At 42.5% G+C, this 17392-nt stretch overlaps 2 protein-coding genes across 4 annotated transcripts in view; one reads left to right on the forward strand and one right to left on the reverse strand.

Moving 5' to 3' along the window:
* The first annotated feature begins 2234 nt into the window (after positions 1 to 2234).
* RPL31 (ribosomal protein L31) lies at positions 2235 to 8070 on the forward strand. Of its 2 annotated transcripts, XM_061377592.1 has the most exons (5): positions 2235 to 2259; positions 2959 to 3075; positions 5098 to 5223; positions 7363 to 7475; positions 7999 to 8070. In XM_061377592.1, exons 2-5 carry the CDS (start codon positions 2969 to 2971, stop codon positions 8028 to 8030), a joined length of 378 nt encoding a protein of 125 aa, XP_061233576.1. In that variant the 5' UTR covers positions 2235 to 2259; positions 2959 to 2968; the 3' UTR covers positions 8031 to 8070. The 2 variants fall into 2 exon arrangements, with proteins under 2 accessions (XP_061233576.1, XP_061233574.1); XM_061377590.1 differs by lacking the exon at positions 2235 to 2259 and having other exon boundaries at positions 2936 to 3075.
* A 550-nt stretch (positions 8071 to 8620) lies between these two features.
* The window catches only part of TBC1D8 (TBC1 domain family member 8), a 49215-nt gene continuing 40443 nt past the window's right edge, over positions 8621 to 17392 (reverse strand). For both annotated transcript variants that reach the window (XM_061377587.1, XM_061377586.1), the window contains exons 12-20: positions 16330 to 16615; positions 15704 to 15833; positions 15305 to 15403; positions 14654 to 14722; positions 13125 to 13365; positions 11730 to 11795; positions 11041 to 11130; positions 10788 to 10888; positions 8621 to 9576 (exon numbers count right to left, since the gene is read on the reverse strand). In XM_061377587.1, coding sequence (XP_061233571.1) covers positions 9115 to 9576; positions 10788 to 10888; positions 11041 to 11130; positions 11730 to 11795; positions 13125 to 13365; positions 14654 to 14722; positions 15305 to 15403; positions 15704 to 15833; positions 16330 to 16615 — 1544 coding nt within the window. In that variant the 3' untranslated portion in view covers positions 8621 to 9114. The remainder of the gene's footprint in view (positions 9577 to 10787; positions 10889 to 11040; positions 11131 to 11729; positions 11796 to 13124; positions 13366 to 14653; positions 14723 to 15304; positions 15404 to 15703; positions 15834 to 16329; positions 16616 to 17392) is intronic.

Here is a 17392-nt window from a genome sequence, read left to right on the forward strand (position 1 = left end):
TTGCACACATTTTCCTCTGGCTGTTCAACTATGTGAATAACTTCAGATTTTTAACATTATCCATGACCTTGCATGGTGTTTGGTACCCACTTAACAAAACCAAGTATTATCCTATGGGACCTTTGTGACGGCAAAGACAATGAGAATGGTAGTTCAAGAAATTATATTAGCTGCTAGTCAAGACGGCTCATTCTAAGCTCCTTTAGAACTTTAAAAGACCTTCGGCAGCTCTGCACTTCCAACCAGTTTTAGCTTAGGACAAAACAGATGGTTTAAAGAATGGTTTGACCCAGCCCACGCCATGGCTTTGACCCATGATCAGCTTTAGTGTTTCAAGATATCACCATCCTGAGTTTTGTGACGCATCTCTGCTGGAATTGCTACCATGCCCACATTGTAGACAGTCTAGTTTCCACTTTGGCATCCCTGTGCAGATTCTTCTTCACATTAAAACCAAATATCTTGCAGGATGGCGCAGCCAAGGTACAGGTCTGATTTCCCTCTGCTGAAACTGCGGCAGGAGCAGCAACCTCCAACACAGAACCACGTAGATATCTCAGCATAGCACTGTTTTCATTCACCATGGCAAAATTGAACGGGGATGGCCCCCAGGGCAGCTTGCAGCCATCCAAGTCAGTGTTACCTTCAAAAGGGTGCAGACCATGCTGCTCTTCCTACCATATCATACGTGGGTGTTCAGCTATGATTTTCATGCCATAGAGGAACAATGGAGGTGACTGGACTGAGAGAAGGAAATGGTAAAGTAAAGCAAACTTTCTGAGAAATTATAAAGGTTCATGTGCCCTTAGTTCAGAAAAAGCTATAAATCTCCTGAAGAAAACCCACTGGCAAAATGACTCCACTCCTTCCACAGCAAGACGGGATGGTATCACTGATCACCTGTATTTCAGTCGTATTAGCTTACTTCATTGAGAGAAGATCAAGGAATCAAGTATCTGTTTTCTAAACGGTGTTTAGATATCAGATCTGGTCTCTAAGAAAGACGGCTAACTTTAGGTACCAGTCTGGGTTAGCCTGCTTATTGCTTGCATTCAGTGAAGCAAGAGTGACCCCACCAGATGAAGTTTAAAGAAGCTAAACCCTAAGGTGCTTCCACTTCATGTCTGAGGGAACTTCTTTCTTCCCTTTAACTATAGACAAACCTAAGCAAAGGCCATCTGGCTAAGTTAGAGTCTAACTCCATAAATTCCACACAATCCTGTACTGGCTTATTCTGGGAAATGGGAGAATAAATCTGTAGGCCAGTCAGTGAACGCAGGCAAAAGGTAATGAAGGAACATGAGCACCTCAGCAGAAAGCACAGTGGAAGCAGCACTTGATAGATCTCAACTACTATGATGGAAGTCACAGGAAGAGAAAATCCCTTGACGGTTTTACTCTCAGGGATACTTATAATACACTCTTATGATTGCAAACAGGTGTGTCCAAACCAAGGTCATCCTCAGAGCAAACACTTGTCTTTCTAAAACCAGCAGTACTGTAAGCTGCTAACAGGGAGCAGCTGTAAATAGGGTGGAGTTTTCTAATAAGCTGGCTTATTACACTGTTTGTGGACAGGTACAGAACACTTGCAATAAGAGATTTATGTCAGTACCTAGTTTTTCACACTCTGCCTCATTTCATCACTGTACACACATTCTGGGTTTGGATTATTACACTTGTTCCCTGTTGAAAACATAACGCAATGCTAATCCTCTTCATAGCGCTGGGCTGCTGTGATTCATTACAGCTGAGACCAAGCTCAACTTGGGGCATTCGTTCTCCCTTAGGCTGTGGAGGCAGGGCCACTGCAACACCCAGCTTCTGCCTCATCACAGGAGCTGCGCATCTTAACAGGAAAAGCCGCTTGCTAGAAGCACACCACCCCACCTCAAGCCGAGCTCCCCACACAACACCCCACCTAAAACAAAGGTGCCTAAACAGTGACGGCACGTAGGCACGTGGCCACCTGACGGACACCCGATATCCTCAAGGATGTCGGCTCAGGCTGCGCCAGAAGCACCCCTCCGGTCGGGAGAGCCGGAACCAACACCCCAAACACCCATCAGCACAACCAGCTGCCACAGCACAACACCCTCACACGGGAAACCTGGGGACGAGCCAACACCCCGCACATGCGCGGCCCGGGCGGACTAGGCCCCTCCCGGCGGCGGCGCAGTCCGCCTCACCCGCATCCCGGAAGGACTCTTGGCTCCCACAGTGCTGTGCGCGGTCTTTTCCGGCTTGTACCCGGGCGGGGTGAGTGGCGGGCGTGGGCCGGTTTGCTCAATCCGTGTCCATCTGCTTTGCGGACTCTGCCACCCGGGGAGTCGTTTGCCTGGTTCGGCGCGGGGGGACGTTCCGGTGCGGGAGGCACCGAGTGGTGCCTCTCGGCGGCTCGGGTTCGATGAGGCTGGGGCCCATCTCCTTGTACCCCCCTCGCTCCCTTAGGCCTGTGCTGAGGCGGGCAAGGCGCGGGCTCGGGGAGCTCTGTGGGGTCCTTGTGGGGGTTTACGACCCGTGCTGGGTCTTGGTGAGGAAGGAGGACGCTGTAGGCCACTGTCAGACCCCGGAAGGAGCCTCTCTTGTCACCGCTGTCTCCTTTTCTAAACGGGCTGAGCTACCCACCTGGGTCGCGTCGGAGCAGGAAGGGACGTGGACATGCTGCGGCGGGACGGGGTGGTCTCAGGGTCGCTTGGGGCTGTCCAGGCGCCTAGTCTTCATGGCATGTAGTCAGTCTCAGATCTGTTTCATGTTCCTGTCAGGGAGATGAAAGTAAAACATTTGTGATGCTGGAAAGTTGCTGTGTAAAATCTGAACTGCTGCGGCCCCGGGGTTGAATTACGCTTAAAGTTAAGTTTCTGAACGTAGGAGTGGTGTTGCTTGTAAGGAGCTGGGAGGGAAGGTGACAGGGGAAAAGTTGGGTCTGTGTTTGATGCGTACATGGATGCTTTTCAGCGTTGCTCAGATGGCTCCTGCAAAGAAAGGTGGTGAGAAAAAGAAGGGACGCTCTGCCATCAATGAGGTGGTAACTAGAGAATATACCATCAACATTCACAAGCGGATCCATGGCGTGTAAGTTCTTTTTATCCGTGATACAGGCCTTACATAAAAGCAGTGTTTGGAAGTTGGTTCAGTTGGTTTTAAATGACAGAGAACAAATCCTTCCTGTCACTGATGTTAATGTGTGACAGCTTAGTCTGTTGTGCTACAACTGTGTCCTGAGGAAACCACTCTCTACCTGTGCAGACCTCCAGTTAAGATGTGGCTTTTGGGAACAAGCAAGTTTCCTTTTTTGTGGGTGTTCCTGGACTTAATTTGAGGTTAGATCTGTTTACCTCTGTGCATAGGTTGTCATCTGTCCCAAGTGAAGTTTAAAGCTTAGCCCACTATAGCAAGTTTTAGAAATGAAATACTGTTGTCATCAGATGATTAGCTCTGTGCTTATCATCACTAAATTGTGTGAGGTGTAAATTGGGGTGTGACTTGGTTGAACAAACACTTGTGTGCAGACAAGAGTAACTTTTTACCAGACAAAATGTTGAACCTCATACAACCATGTAGTGGTAAAGTGCTTGAGAGTACTTCTTGAGAAGATGCATCTCCCTTTGATTCTCTTTGTATGTGTATGGCTGCAGTCACATGGAAGAAGACTATATCCAAATCAAAATAATTGGTGAAAATGCTGAAGCTGGCTTAGAATAAGAGAGAAACAAGACAGTATAGCAAACCCAGGGGTTACGTTGGGAGGCAGTGGCACCTTTAAATGGCAATAAGTTGTTCTGGCCTTGCCTGTTGATTGCTTATGGTAATTCAGCCTATTTTTAATACTGATGATCCTGCTATCCACTTTTTTTTTTGGGTTAGCCTCTTCTTAGCTGTGAAGTACTTAGGGGTGCAATATTTGTTGTTTAATGCTTGTCTCAGTCGTAATCACACACTTCCAATTTCCAGCACTAAATATCAACAGCAGTGTGCAAATAACAATAAATAGTGCCCACTGTGGGACCTCAGAGATTACTGGTACTAGTTGTGTGTCATAGTGTGGAAATAATACACATGGCACAACACTCACAGTGCAGCTGTAACTTTTAGTCTAAATGTCTAGTTGTGCAGAATCTGTCCATAACAAGCATGAGACAAGCTATACTTGTAAAAAAAACCAAAGCTGTTCTCATGGTGGCATTGGTGCAGTCATACTAATGTGAAGAAAGTCACCATCAACAGCCTTCCAGTATCTGAAGGGGGCCTACAAGGATGCGAGAGAGAGAGTCCCCTCTTCATCAGGGACTGTAGTGATAGGACAAGAGGAAATGGGTTTAAAATTAAACAGAGGAAGTTCAGGTTATATAGAAGGAAAAAGTCCATTACTGTCAAGGTGGAGAGGCACTGGAACAGGTTGCCCAAAGAAGTGGTAAATTCTCCATCCCTAGGAGTGTTCAAGGCCAGGCTGGACAGAGCCTTGTGTGACATGGTCTAGTGTGAGGTGCACCTGCTCATGGCAGGGAGGTAGGAACCAGATGATCTTAAGGTCCTTTCAAACCCTAACAATTCTCTGATTCTATGATCAAATACTGTTTATCAGAAGCTGTTACTTAGAATAACATCATTTTCATTCTGCTGTTTATTTCAATAGAGATAGAGTTTTGTCAAGTTTACGTTACTATTATTGTACTGCTTTTCTCATCAGCTTGTTACTCGAGTATTTGTGAAAGCTCTGATCTCTAAAGTAATATTGTGATAAGTTTTAATGTCATCCTGTTTGAATAAGACATCTGGGCAATCTGGCAGTTGCAAAATTTTAACTGAAATTATTCTACATAGAGTGTTTAAAGCGTTTAAGTGGATGTTTAAGTGTTTAAGTGGGTGGGACTTCGAGGAACTTGCTCCAGTGGGAGGTGTCCCTGTCCATGGCAGGAGGGTTGGAACTAGATGAGTTTTATGGTCCCTTCAACTCAAACCATTCTGTGATTCTGTGTGTGGTTTCTATTAGGCGTAGGTATTAAGGTTAGCAGCTGTCTACCAGAGTAAAGGTCTAGTCATGTTATGGTGCAGCTAGTCCTAAAATTAAAGAAATGGCTTTTGTGTCTGTCCCAGGGGCTTCAAGAAACGAGCACCGCGTGCTCTTAAGGAGATCCGCAAATTTGCGATGAAGGAAATGGGTACTCCTGATGTTCGCATTGATACCAGATTGAACAAAGCAGTTTGGGCTAAAGGAATAAGGTAGGTTTCTGCAACTTTCCTTATTGGGTGAGGAAAACCCTTGTAACTGTATGTGGAGGTACAGGACTTGGAAAAAAAAAAAAGTATATGACTTCCAGTATTTGCATATCCTTAGCAAATGCCTGCTTTCTTACAGCATGCTAGGCTAAGCTTTCTGTAACCTCTGTTTCTGGTCAGCTCCCTTAGCATATTTGTAGCAAAGCGTTGGTAAGATGGCACTGAAAATAATTTCCTCCTATCTCTAACAAGAATAAAGCGAAGGAAACAAGGAATGTGGGCCTGGGGGCAGAAGGCAGGGGGAGGGAAAGGATTGGAGTATTGTAATACTGTAGTATCCCAATCCCTGTTGCAGCAGTTTTTAGAAACGTCTTTTTAGTGATACCTGCAGTCCATGATAAGTACCTGGGATTTGTGTTATGTGTTTAAACAGGTTTAGGTTTCAAAGCATGCTGAATTGATACCAAAATACTACAAAAGGAAAAAGTGAGGTGTATTTTAAATAGGGACATTAATCTTCTTGTGGGAATACAAATGCTAAGTAGTTTAGGGGGCAGAAATTACAGTGTCTGTTAAGTCACTGCTACACAGGCAGCTGATTTGACGTTTGACATGTGCAAAGATGGTCCAGAAAGACTCCTGTGAGGAGTGGGATGTCTTAAACCATAGTAAAAGATTAACTGGTAGGGATTAATACTGTGAGTGATACAGTAGATACACGTGAGCCCTTGTTTTAAACCATGTCTCCTAGGAGTTGGATTCCCAAGTCTAGCCTTTTGACATATTTACAGTACTTGGAGCTGTGTGCTTAGGCCGATCTTCCCACCCTATCTTTGAAGGAAGGGTTGACCTAAGTTACTGGGCCTTCTGGGCCGGGGTTCTTTGCCCTTCCTGTTGAGATGTTCCAGTTCATAGGCAGTGAAGAAGTAGTAATTGAACTAGCTGACACTGTATCTTCAGAGCTTAGTAGTGAGGCTGCTAATCAAGACTTAGCTAGTAGAAGTGCGGTCTGTGGAGGAAGGAATCTTTCCAGTGTGAAAACTGCAATTTTCACTGGTTAGAATAAGTAATGCATGCAAAGTAAAATACCTTCCTCTGGAAGGATCAGGCGAGGCTAAAATCAAGAGGCCAGCTACTATGATAGTCAGTGATCTAAGTAGTGAAAAATGCTATTGACTTGTTTCAAAAAGGGAGTAAGTCAAAGCAAGTTCCCACATCTTACTGCATCCATTTGATTTAGTAAGTATGCTCTTGAGAACATAGAGCAAGCAGGAAGTTCCTTCACATATGCTATGAAGCAAAGTACTCTGAGCAGGAGTTTCCCAAACTCTCAAGTTCATTTGAGGTGAGAGGTTACTTGAAAAATAATGTGAATTGGGCCCTCCCTCAGCAGCATTATTTTGGGCAGTATTAGTGGAGGATGCTAAGCTTTGACTTTGTCCTAGGTTCCATGCTACTAAGAAGGAGAAAATTGACTGCTACAGCTGAATCCAGGACAGACTTGCTATCAAAATCATCTTAAGTGAATTAGTTGTGTTTCCACACATTTTGTGAGGAAGAAATGTTTGATCAGTTGTATGCTGGTGAATAAGATCTTCATTCAGGTCTACTGCGCACTAGAATTTCCACATGACTTCTGGCATACAGATTGGACAGTACTCTGACTCTTGACAGGGGCCTCAGGCTTTCAGAACAGATCGTTGGGGTTTTTTTTCCTCACTCTGTTCTAGTAAGAAATGTTAGTAACAGCTGCTTGCCGATCATCCACACTGTGCTTTATGGTCATCTTCATAGTGTATTTCCTCGATCAGTAGTGGACAGAAGATCCACATCTGACTTTATGCTCCCACTGGATTATGGGAACATCTTATTCAAGGCCCGGTTAAATCTTAGCTGCTGACTTTAACAAAACTAAAAAACAAACCAAAAAGTTCCTCTAAGGCAAACAGTACAGCCTCTAAGGTACAGGATTTCTGTCTTATTATGCTGAGATAGAATTAACTCATCATGTCTTTGCACAAATAGGCAAAGCTTAAGAATTTGAAGGGAGGGGAGAGTAATCATGGAGCAACTAACTTTTCTATGGATTATCAGGTTTCTGTACATATTTTACTGAAAGTTAATCTGTTGTCTTTATTTTAGGAATGTTCCTTACCGTATCCGTGTCCGTTTGTCCAGAAAGCGCAATGAGGATGAAGATTCACCAAACAAGCTATACACACTGGTTACCTATGTACCAGTCACAACATTCAAAGGTGAGTTTGTATGCCGTCTCTCTGTGCTATGTTTTCTGAGCAAGTAGCAAAGTGGGACAGCTTCTCTTGCAGTGCAAAATTCAGATGAAAAGCATGCTGAAGGGGGCAGACTGCTGGCTTGAACTAGCTCTGCTGTAGAGAACAGGGCTGCTAGCTTGCCTGATCAGCATTAAAAAGTAAATACAGGAATTGGTGAGCTATCATTTAAATTTTGAGAATAAAAACCACTGGCCACAGTTGTTAGGGTAGTTTTAAAGTTTGTTCTCCCATGTGAAGTCCACCCTCTGATGTCAAAAGCTCAAGCAGGTTGAGCTGTTTCTGGTTATCATCTGAGAAGTGTCTTAATTGCAGAATTACTTTAACATGAAGCTTTTGGTGAAGTACTTGTCTGTGTAGTATGCTCTTCCAGAAGGCAATCACCAAACTAGCTTTGAAACTGTAGGTGCGCTTTCTTGTGAAGACTTGAATATACATAAAGGAATTGTCCTAGCAGTAGGTGGTGATACGGTTTCTTGTTTTGCAGGTCTACAGACAGTCAATGTGGACGAAAATTAAACTGATTTTCATTACAATAAAAGGATAAAAAGAAAGTTTATTCCTGTTTGTTCTTTTATTGTCCAGTCTCTTCAAGCTGTCATTCATGAAGCATTGAGTTGAACAGGTGACAACATCTTAAAGTATCTTACTTTCTTTGGGCTTGTGTATAAGGGTGTATAACTTTCTTAAAGGTACTGTAGACTTCTGTTAGATATGGAATAAGGAAGATACATGGGTGTTCCTATAGGGGTGGCAAAGTCCTAGTGGTTTTGTTTATTCCTGTGGGAATTAAGAGCCACTACACAGCTATTTTAAGTTAAGGACGAGTTTGTTAAAGAAAAATAACAACAACCCCAGCCCCCAAAACTTAGAGTAATACTTCATACATGTAATCTCTTATGGATAAAGGAAACTCCCTGTATTTAGTGCCCCTCTAGTCTCGTAGGCAGAAACAGTGAACTTTTCTGAAGCAGGTCTGTGCTTTGCACTGAAACGTGGCCTTCCAACCTGTGAATTAATTGTGAGCATGCTAGCTCAGGGAATTAGTTTAATGAAGTAGGGACCAAAGGCACTTGTTTCCATATATCAACAAATACTGTTAATACAAGTCTAGTATAAAAAGGGTTTATTTAAAAGTGCATGTTTTCACAGACCAACATCAGAAGCATAGTCCATGTACACTTAACATTTCAGCAAGACATACAAATTGGAATACAATCAAATATATTAAAATAGTTTCAATTACCAGCATTGAAACGGTTTTCAGTATTAGTGCAAAAAAGGCAACCCAAATGCAGACAGTAGCTGAGAAATGTTTTCATCTGTTCAAAAGAACACCAGGAGCCAGCCTCTGCTCTCCCAGTGCAGAAGAGGACTCAGTGTCTTCACACTGTAGACAGATATTTCCTTTGACATTCAAAACAAGAACACAATTAATAAATCAATGGCACAGAACAAACCTATACATCTTTTAGCTTTTAAAGCTCTTAAACAGAAAACCACAGACCAATAAATTGTTTATCAAAAGTCCACGGCTAACTGAAAGCCTTTTAAAGTATGTGCTTTGGCATTACTTCAGTGCATTTAGGTTTTGATGAGTTTGCTATGTCTGTGTGTTTAGTTTTGTATGTTCCCCCCGTGACTGGCAGCTCATTCCATTTGTTTTGAGACTATATTGATTTAACTTTGCATTCTCAAGTTTTGGCTTTAGTTCTAAGGGTTTTTCAAAGAAGTTAACTAATGACTGTTCAGTCAAGAGGGATGCTAAAATATGTTCAAAAGAGACTGTCCAGTCCCCTTCAGTCACAGGAGAAGGTTGAGAGTCTTTCTGAGGGGTCTTCACAGTGTCAGTAAAAACAGCATCCTGGTCTGAAGTGGAGGCCTCAGGCTGCAAGTCCTCGGTGAACTCATCTGATCCACTCCCCAAGCTTATGCTTCTTTGTCCTACTTCTCCAATCTGAAGTAACAGTGTGGTCACAGTGGCAATGGCTTGATATAAATCATTCTCCTCTGGATCTTCATGAAACATGCTATACAAGGTTTTGCAGAACTGAATGAACTCCCTCTGTAAAGGATGACAAAAGAAACTATTGAACAGCCAGGTTGTGAGTAACTAAACATAGGAGTCAGGTGAGGATGCAGTACTGCAAAGGAAGGCAGAATGCCATGTACATTTATATACTCATTTATAATTCCTGCCTGCTTTTAAAGAAATGCTACTGAAGAGATTTCAACCCACAGATACTAGGAAACCTTGTCGCTGCAAATAAAAAGGGAACAGAGCAGAAAAGTTTTCTGCTGCCTTGATGAAGGATGTCAGAGCATCCCAGATGTCCAAAGGTCAAGTAAGATGCAAGGCAAGGGATACAATCCGTTAGTGGTGGGAAACTAGTGGCTGTTATAAAGAATGAGTTGCAACCAAAACAGCCATGCACAGGTCTGTGAGGAACTTCCTGTCTGCTGTTTCTCCCATCTTTCCCCACCTCTTCTACTAACAAAATTCAGACATCTTCCCTGCTTCTCCCTCCATTCCCCACCCATCACAGATGATTATCAGGCTAGAGAGGGTGTTTCCATATCCTGCTAAAAAAATTTGTGCGTCCCCAAGATTCATACAATTGTAGGATGGCTAATTCAGGGTGAAAGGGACTGCGGGAAGTATAGTCAAGCAGTGCTTTTAGAAGAGATACTGTGTCCCTGCTGAGCTGATAGCATAGGTATGTGACATCCGTTTAAAACTTCAGGACCCTTTTCCCTGAAGATTTCCTTAAGCCAACAGGACACACGGAGCTCTACTAGCATTAGGGAGGAGATGGTAAGATGATGACAGCCTTCAGCTGTTTTTCTTACTTCATGCAGTTCTAGTTAGTGTTTGGCTAAGACAGGCCAAGGCCCAGTTGGTAGCGGGCTAAGAAAGAAGTAACAGCAGTCTGGTGGAGAGGAGGCCAGGGAAGACAGAACAGCAGTATTCATTCTTGGGAATTCTTTGGCCTTAGGAGGAGGGCTTTTTCCAGCCTGTTAGGCTGTGGGTGAGTGAAATTCTGTCTATTCACCAGCCAGTCTGAGGAGAGGGAGTAGCTGGAAAGGTAGCTCAGAGTCCTTAAACACTTGCTCTCCCGATGAGAGGAGCCCAGTTCTCTAAATCTAAAGGACTGAGTCTAAGCTCATGCTGAAGTTACGCTTTCTCAGAAAGAGCTGAACTGTTGTATTCAGTCACTGCATTTTTGAGTGCTCTCCATTTCTTTTAAAACAAACTAAAGCATCTAAGACACGTACCTGGCTCATTTTTGGCAATTCTTTTTCAGTTTTAGTATCTTTTTCTTTGGCGAGATCCTTCAGCATCTGCTTCAACTGCTTCTGGTAATCTACTGCATCACCTTTTGGGGGGCAGACAAAAAATAATTAGTTTTCAAGTCACTGGAGTAAATTGACATTTCAGCATAAACCTCAGCAGAGATGATACAGGGTTAGCAAATGGGAAGTTGGTTCTCATATGCACAGGCATTAGGGAACCATTCTGGACATATACCATTTGATTTTCCAATAACTAGTGGTCTTGAAGTTGACAGCAAAGGATTCTTCAATGGTGACTGGCTGTCTCGTTCATTCTCTGTGAGAGCTATCAAAAAAACAAGGGATAAATGTAATGATTAATTCTTCAAATGCTGCATAATGATTATTTAATTTAAATATTTGAAGAAAGCAAAGTAATTGGGCTAGGATGTTTTTAAACAGTACTTCATTAAATCCTACTGTAAGGTTGTGTTACTGTAAGTAAGACAGACTGGTGCTGCAGCAAGAGTCGGAAGTTTGCCAAGAGTGGTACATTTAATTAAAAACTTTGCACAGAGAAACTACTGCAGAATTTTGTCACCTCATCAAAGCTGGATCAAGATGTGATGGAGATCTAGTGCATACAGAGTACAAAGCCACCCAAAAACACTCCTTCAGTTCACATTTTGTCTGGAAGTAACAGCATAATTGGCTGCAAATTATCTCTGAATGCAGCAGATGTGAGCCTTGACATTATATAGCTATACATCTAATCCAAAATGGTTTTGACTGGAGTAATTTTTATAATGCAAATTACAAATGCACATCCTATATTGATGAAGGAAGCAAGATGGGGTTCTTCGTTATGCAGCCTTTTCCCAACAGCTTTAAGCAACATATTATCTTTTGGAAACTGAAGTATTCGTTCCCTTTTAGAATTCTTACCCGGTGGGATATGCAGCTTATATAGTAGCTTTATCTTTTCATTCATTTCTCCATTATACATAACATCTGCAAGGAAAAAAAAAAAAGAACAAAAGGAAGTGGGACCAGAGCATTTGCTTCCACAGTTTAAAATAAATCAGGCATCTCTCTGTGTACAAAAGAGAATTGTTTGTATGGACAATACACTAAAACATATGGCCAGTATATTACAGTGCAATATTTTAAGTTGTGCTTGTCAATGGGGAACAGCAGGTGAGAGCCATCTGGTTCGGTCTTTGTTCTTGTCAAATAGACTGGGAGTACCTAACCTTATAGAGCCTCAGCATCGGGTAAAAATACCAAGGAGGATGGCAGGAAGTCTAGCAAGGGCTGTTTGCTGCCATAGATTAACAGCAGCATCAGAGGGGAGAGGCAGAAAATTCCCTTTGGGTTCACCATATTCTTAATATTTCTCCCCTTCATCCCTTCTTGCTCTTCTATAGAGTAAGGCCAAAGGAGAAAACCACATCACATGTAATATAATTCATCTGTTCAATGACCAATAAAAATGAGATTCTAAACTTTCAAGTGCATTGGAATACTGTGAAGACCTTTTTTTTTTTTACATTTAATTCAAAATTGAATCCTCCTAAGACTCAAAATCAAATAACAATGTAATACAGGGTGCTTTGGTTCACTTCAGAAAGTTCTAAGAAGCAAAACTGGTGCAAATATGGATTTACTGATTTTTATTGAAGCTCTGAATGTTGATAGAGTGTTTTTTTTTCACTTGGGGTCATGCAACAGTTACGATTTGGCACTTTCTTCCTCAGCTGGATTTTGGGATGAGCAGTCTCAACTCATTTGAGCAGCTGGTGGCCGCAAGACCAACCCTAGAGCAGCTCTCCATCCATGCCGGCCAGATTTTTTTTGTTCTGCTTATTGTGAACATACAAGGCAAAGAGCAGTCAGTTGTGTAAGATTAAGTCTTCAAGAAGTGGTTACAAAGAGGTATACTGAGAACAGCAATCCCGTAGAGAGGATTTCTCAGCATTCAATGCAAACCCAAATAATTTTAATACACAGCCTTGGGCAACCTGGTCTAGTGTGAGGCATCCCTGCCCTGGCAGGGGGGTTGGAACTAGATGATCTTAAGGTCCTTTCCAACTCAACCCATTCTGTGATTCTATGAATATTCCATCCCGTCCTTAGGCTGTCTTTGAAATCTAATCAACTTCAGGTGATTGAAACACAAAAAATTTAGTAAAGGTCACTGACTAGGCTAATTACAAGCCCAAGAAAACCATCTGCCCACATCTTCCCCTGCCAGCTGAATGGCATTTTATACATACATGTCTCACCCATGTGCTGACACCCCTGCTCTCCCCACCTTCCTGCCCACAGGGAAGTGGATACCTAAGCAGCTGGCGAGCCCCTTGAATTCAATCAACCTGTCCATGTTCTCATCCAGGAGCCTGAAAGTCCTTTGGGCGAGGACATCGGTGTGCTCCCCGCAGGTCCAGGGTGAGACCAACCTGTACAGGTTGGCAAACTGCTGGGCATCGATGCGGTACTGCTCAGCATATGGTCTGCTGGGGTCATGTCGCTCACTGACTGGACTCGTCGTTTCCCAGTAACACCTTATTAAATGTTCCCTCTAGGAGAAATCAGAGGTGGGAGAGGTGCAGTTGTGGTGTGCAGTAGCAAGAGTACAGCCAGCAGAAAAAGGCTTTGATTTGCATCAAAGTACACTGGAAAAGCTTAACGTTCTCTTTGTGCGAGGTGTTAGATACCAAGCCCATTCCTGTGAGAAAAAGCAATCTTTAATTAAAGCAGCCAAGTGTTCTCATGATTTCCAATGGATAATTAATAAATTTGGAGGGAAATACAGCAGATTCTTAGAAGAAATGCATTGCAGAATACTGAAACTATTAGCTTCATCTGGCCCAGGATGTCTCTAACCAACCAGAGGTACGGTACAGAGGGTCAGAGAAAATCAAGAGTAAGTATTACACAGGCCTGACCTGCTCATTTATTTCAGACCTCTCCATTTGGATACCATACCTATTAGTCTTCCCTTAGGGACAGAGTGATGGAAAACAACAAGTCCTAACAAAACAAGCTGTCCCAAGGGAGCTAATGAAAAAGGAACCACCACCAAGAAATGAACTGAGGAAAGGGGAGAAGTGTAAGCCAGTCCATGCTTAAAACCAGAGCAGCAAAAAGCAGGAGGGAAGCACTGAAGAGCAAGCCCCAGCAGCATCATCTTACAACCACTAATTGAGGGAGGATACTGCTGTTTTTAGCCACAAAGCTACGTAACACTAAGAACATACCACAGTCATATTCTCAGTACCTAGTATTTATGACTATGAACAATACACAAAAGAAATGGTCCATTAAGGGTGATAATTACATGCTTGGACCTCTAAATCAAGTATAGTTATATAGGCTTAGATGACCCTGTTTCCAAATAACCTTTTTATAATAGTTCTTTCAAACATCAGCTTGACGGAAAAGAATGTAAGTAGAAAATGCTTTTAGTTCTAAAAAACCTAAACCATTAGAAAATTTGGAATCAATAGCAAAGACACAAGTTTGAGGGTATTTTTTCCCCCCTGGAAAACAAGAGTCTACCTTTAAAGAGCATTAAGAGAGCAGGACATAAACATACTGCTGAGCAGTGAGCAGAGATATGCATTTAATTTATTCTGCATGTGAAAGTTACCAGAACCTAATTTCTTATGGACCATTTCCAAGCAAAGAGTTAGAAAGGAAACTGAAGCAATTCTCCTTTGAAGGATCAGTACAGTAGTGTTCCTCTTTAGCAACTAGGCAGCTGCAGAAAGGACAAAATGCTAAGATCCCATCCAAACAGTACCGCTGTGGCAGAGGACACAAGGTCTGAAGCAACACTGCATCCCCTGCTTCTCAAGGACACCAACCTTGAACAAGTCATACAATTCCTCTAAATCTTCAGGAAGAATCGAAACATCTGGGATGACAACTCGGAGCTTAAAAATAAAGACAATCACGTTAATGACAATTGTTTTTCCCCTGTCATCACTGACATGAGCAGGCCCATGAGCCTCACAGGGACTGTTTTACTTGGTACAGCTGAAAAGTACAGTATTGAAAAACCTTTGCAGTTTTTTCCCCTTTTTTGGGTTCACGAGTTGGACAGATCCATGAAAAGAGAAATCCCTCAAGGGCTGTTGGAAACAAAGACAGGAAGTCCCTAAGCTACAGGTCACAGGAGGCCAGGGAAGCATAGAATGGCCCTTGCTCTCTTGTAACACTCCTCCCTGGGGCATCTGCCTAGTGCCATGGAGGGAGACAAAGGTGCTGGGCTGGAAGGTCTTGCTGTTGTTCCTACTGTTAAAGCCTTCATAATGTTAAAGCCACAGTAGAAAATAATGCACGTGGCTACAAAAGAAAAACCAAACCCGTGAGCATCACCAGGAAAGAGCTTTTTCCAAACTTGGTAATGATTCTTCCCTTTTTCCAGATCTGGTAGCGCCTTTCACAAAACAAAAGGCACCTGCCTCAAGAGAGGAGATGTTAAGCTACCTCAGTCAAAACAATATCCTACTCACCACATTTTGCTTCGTTGTGTCTTCGTGGCTCTGCAAGACACGTATTCGGTGTTTGTAGCGCATATGCTCTATTTGTGCCACAGAGTGATCTCCAAATTTCTACATGGAAGGAACAGAAGTTTATTATTTTTTTAGTATTTTATGATATTTGTGTTTCTTATTTACTGGAAAACCAACTTTTAACATATTTAAGGTATTTTATGAGGAAAAAGCATACCCAGTCTCTAATATATCTGTCAGTATAGGTATTTATACCACAGTTAGCCTTGTGCGTTTGAGCACTTAGTCAAGGAATCTGTAAAATGTGTATTAACTTTTAAAACATTTATGTTGAATTTAACCTTTTTATTTTTTAAAACTCAAACTTAACTGACCAGTCAACACAGAGCAGCATTTTACCTCATAGGAATCATGAATTAGGTTAGCTATTTCAGTCACTGGAGAGGGTTCTTGGTCATCGCTGAAGAATGCATGGTGGTTACCAATAGGCGGCAGAGGGCTTTCCTCGTTTTTGACATGCTCTAAAAACCTGAAAGGAAAAAAACAGAAGCAACACAGATTACTCTGCACTTTGATTTTTCTATATAAATAACCAAACCGGTCTTATGGCTCAGACTTAGAAATAAATTGGATTCTGGGCTGCCGGGCTTTTCAAAAATGCCTTCATGATTACTCATCTGAGGAACAACAGCAAGCCAGCCAAATGACTAAATGCAGCCCAAGGAAGAAAACTTCTGTCTCCTTGAAGCCTGGAGGAGGAAGCCCATCACTCTGGGGAAGGCACAAAGAGCAGCAATAAATACTGCACACTGACGCAATCAATGCACGTCTCCGTGCTGCCAGGAAATGTCACAGGACAGCTGCTCATCCATGTACAAAGTCCATTGTTTAAGGCAGACACTGATAGCAGCCGCAGCAGCTTGGGTCCTGGCGGTGCCTACAGTGTCAATATCACAATGGCACCCAAAAGCTTTTTTTATGGCAGAATGGTCCATGATGGAAGGACTGCTCCTGCCCAGCCATACCTGCTCAGAATCATCAGGGCCTGCCCATCATCCTTGCTATTACACAGATCCACAGCGTTGGCTTCCAGTATGGCCAAGCCCAACTGGAAAATAGCTTTGATCCCATCATAGAAGAAGCAGTCCACAACATTCACAGCACTTTCCAGGGGCATGATGCTAAGGAAAAGGGTAAGGAACCATGAAAGAGAGATTGAAGCTAAGGCTGTCAGGTCCTTCATATGTTCGGCCAGCTCTGGAAGTTGCTCTTTTATAAGCTCTTCGAACACCGACTGGTCTACCTGAGCACCTGCAAGTAAACGAGTATTAGCAAGGATTGACACAGGAAAAAATATTTAAAGCTAATGATCGCTGTCAACTATCAACTGCAAAATCTTCTTAAAATTTAAACTGACAAGATACATACACATCCACAGTGAAAAATCCCACTATTCTCCTGCTGGGATCTCAGCCCCAGTCCTCATGTCCATAATCCTTACTGTACAGCTGTCTACAAAAAGACTGTGTTGATTCTCCAAAGTGCCTTCACGGTGCAATGAAATAGTAATAGCAGAGCTGTTGCTTTTGGCTAAAAGGGCACAGATGTGCTAGCAAAAGCAATTTTTAAAGTGTTTTACTTTTCAGCTTGGGATCTATGCAATGAAAATAAGACGTTCCTCTCCAGTGTATATACTCAAGCAAGCAGGCAGTGGAGCTTTTGTTCTATGTGAAAAAAATACAAGATGGAAATCCAGATATGGCTACACACACTAAACAGGAAGAAAAATATTTACACATCAATACATGCACAGATATAAACATATACTCATATATATCTATATATAAAGAACAAAGGATTTCTGCAATGCTCAAATACAAGCTTTCCTAACTGTCCCAACCAGTCTTTCCAAAAGGAAGAGATGTGGGCTCTTTTTTAGCTACTAGCTCAGTCCTGCTTTATCAGCAGCTATTGTAGAATCAATGTAGTTTCATATCACTGAAGTGGCCTCTGTCTACAAACCAGATCTGCCACATCAGAGGCTTTAACCAAAAACTCCACAAGTTAAAAATATTCCCAAGTACAAAA

This window comes from Neopsephotus bourkii, unplaced genomic scaffold, assembly GCF_033783945.1.
Source record: "Neopsephotus bourkii isolate Nb327-2 ecotype Australia unplaced genomic scaffold, CSIRO-AGI_Nbou_v1 NB_1760, whole genome shotgun sequence".
NCBI lineage: Eukaryota > Metazoa > Chordata > Aves > Psittaciformes > Psittacidae > Neopsephotus > Neopsephotus bourkii.

Coding starts and splice junctions, on each gene's coding strand:
- RPL31 (XM_061377590.1), top strand. CDS start 2,936: ATGCGTACATGGATGCTTTTCAGCGTTGCTCAGATGGCTCCTGCAAAG. Junction 3,076..5,097: donor CACAAGCGGATCCATGGCGT/GTAAGTTCTTTT, acceptor TGTCTGTCCCAG/GGGCTTCAAGAAACGAGCAC. Junction 5,224..7,362: donor GTTTGGGCTAAAGGAATAAG/GTAGGTTTCTGC, acceptor TCTTTATTTTAG/GAATGTTCCTTACCGTATCC.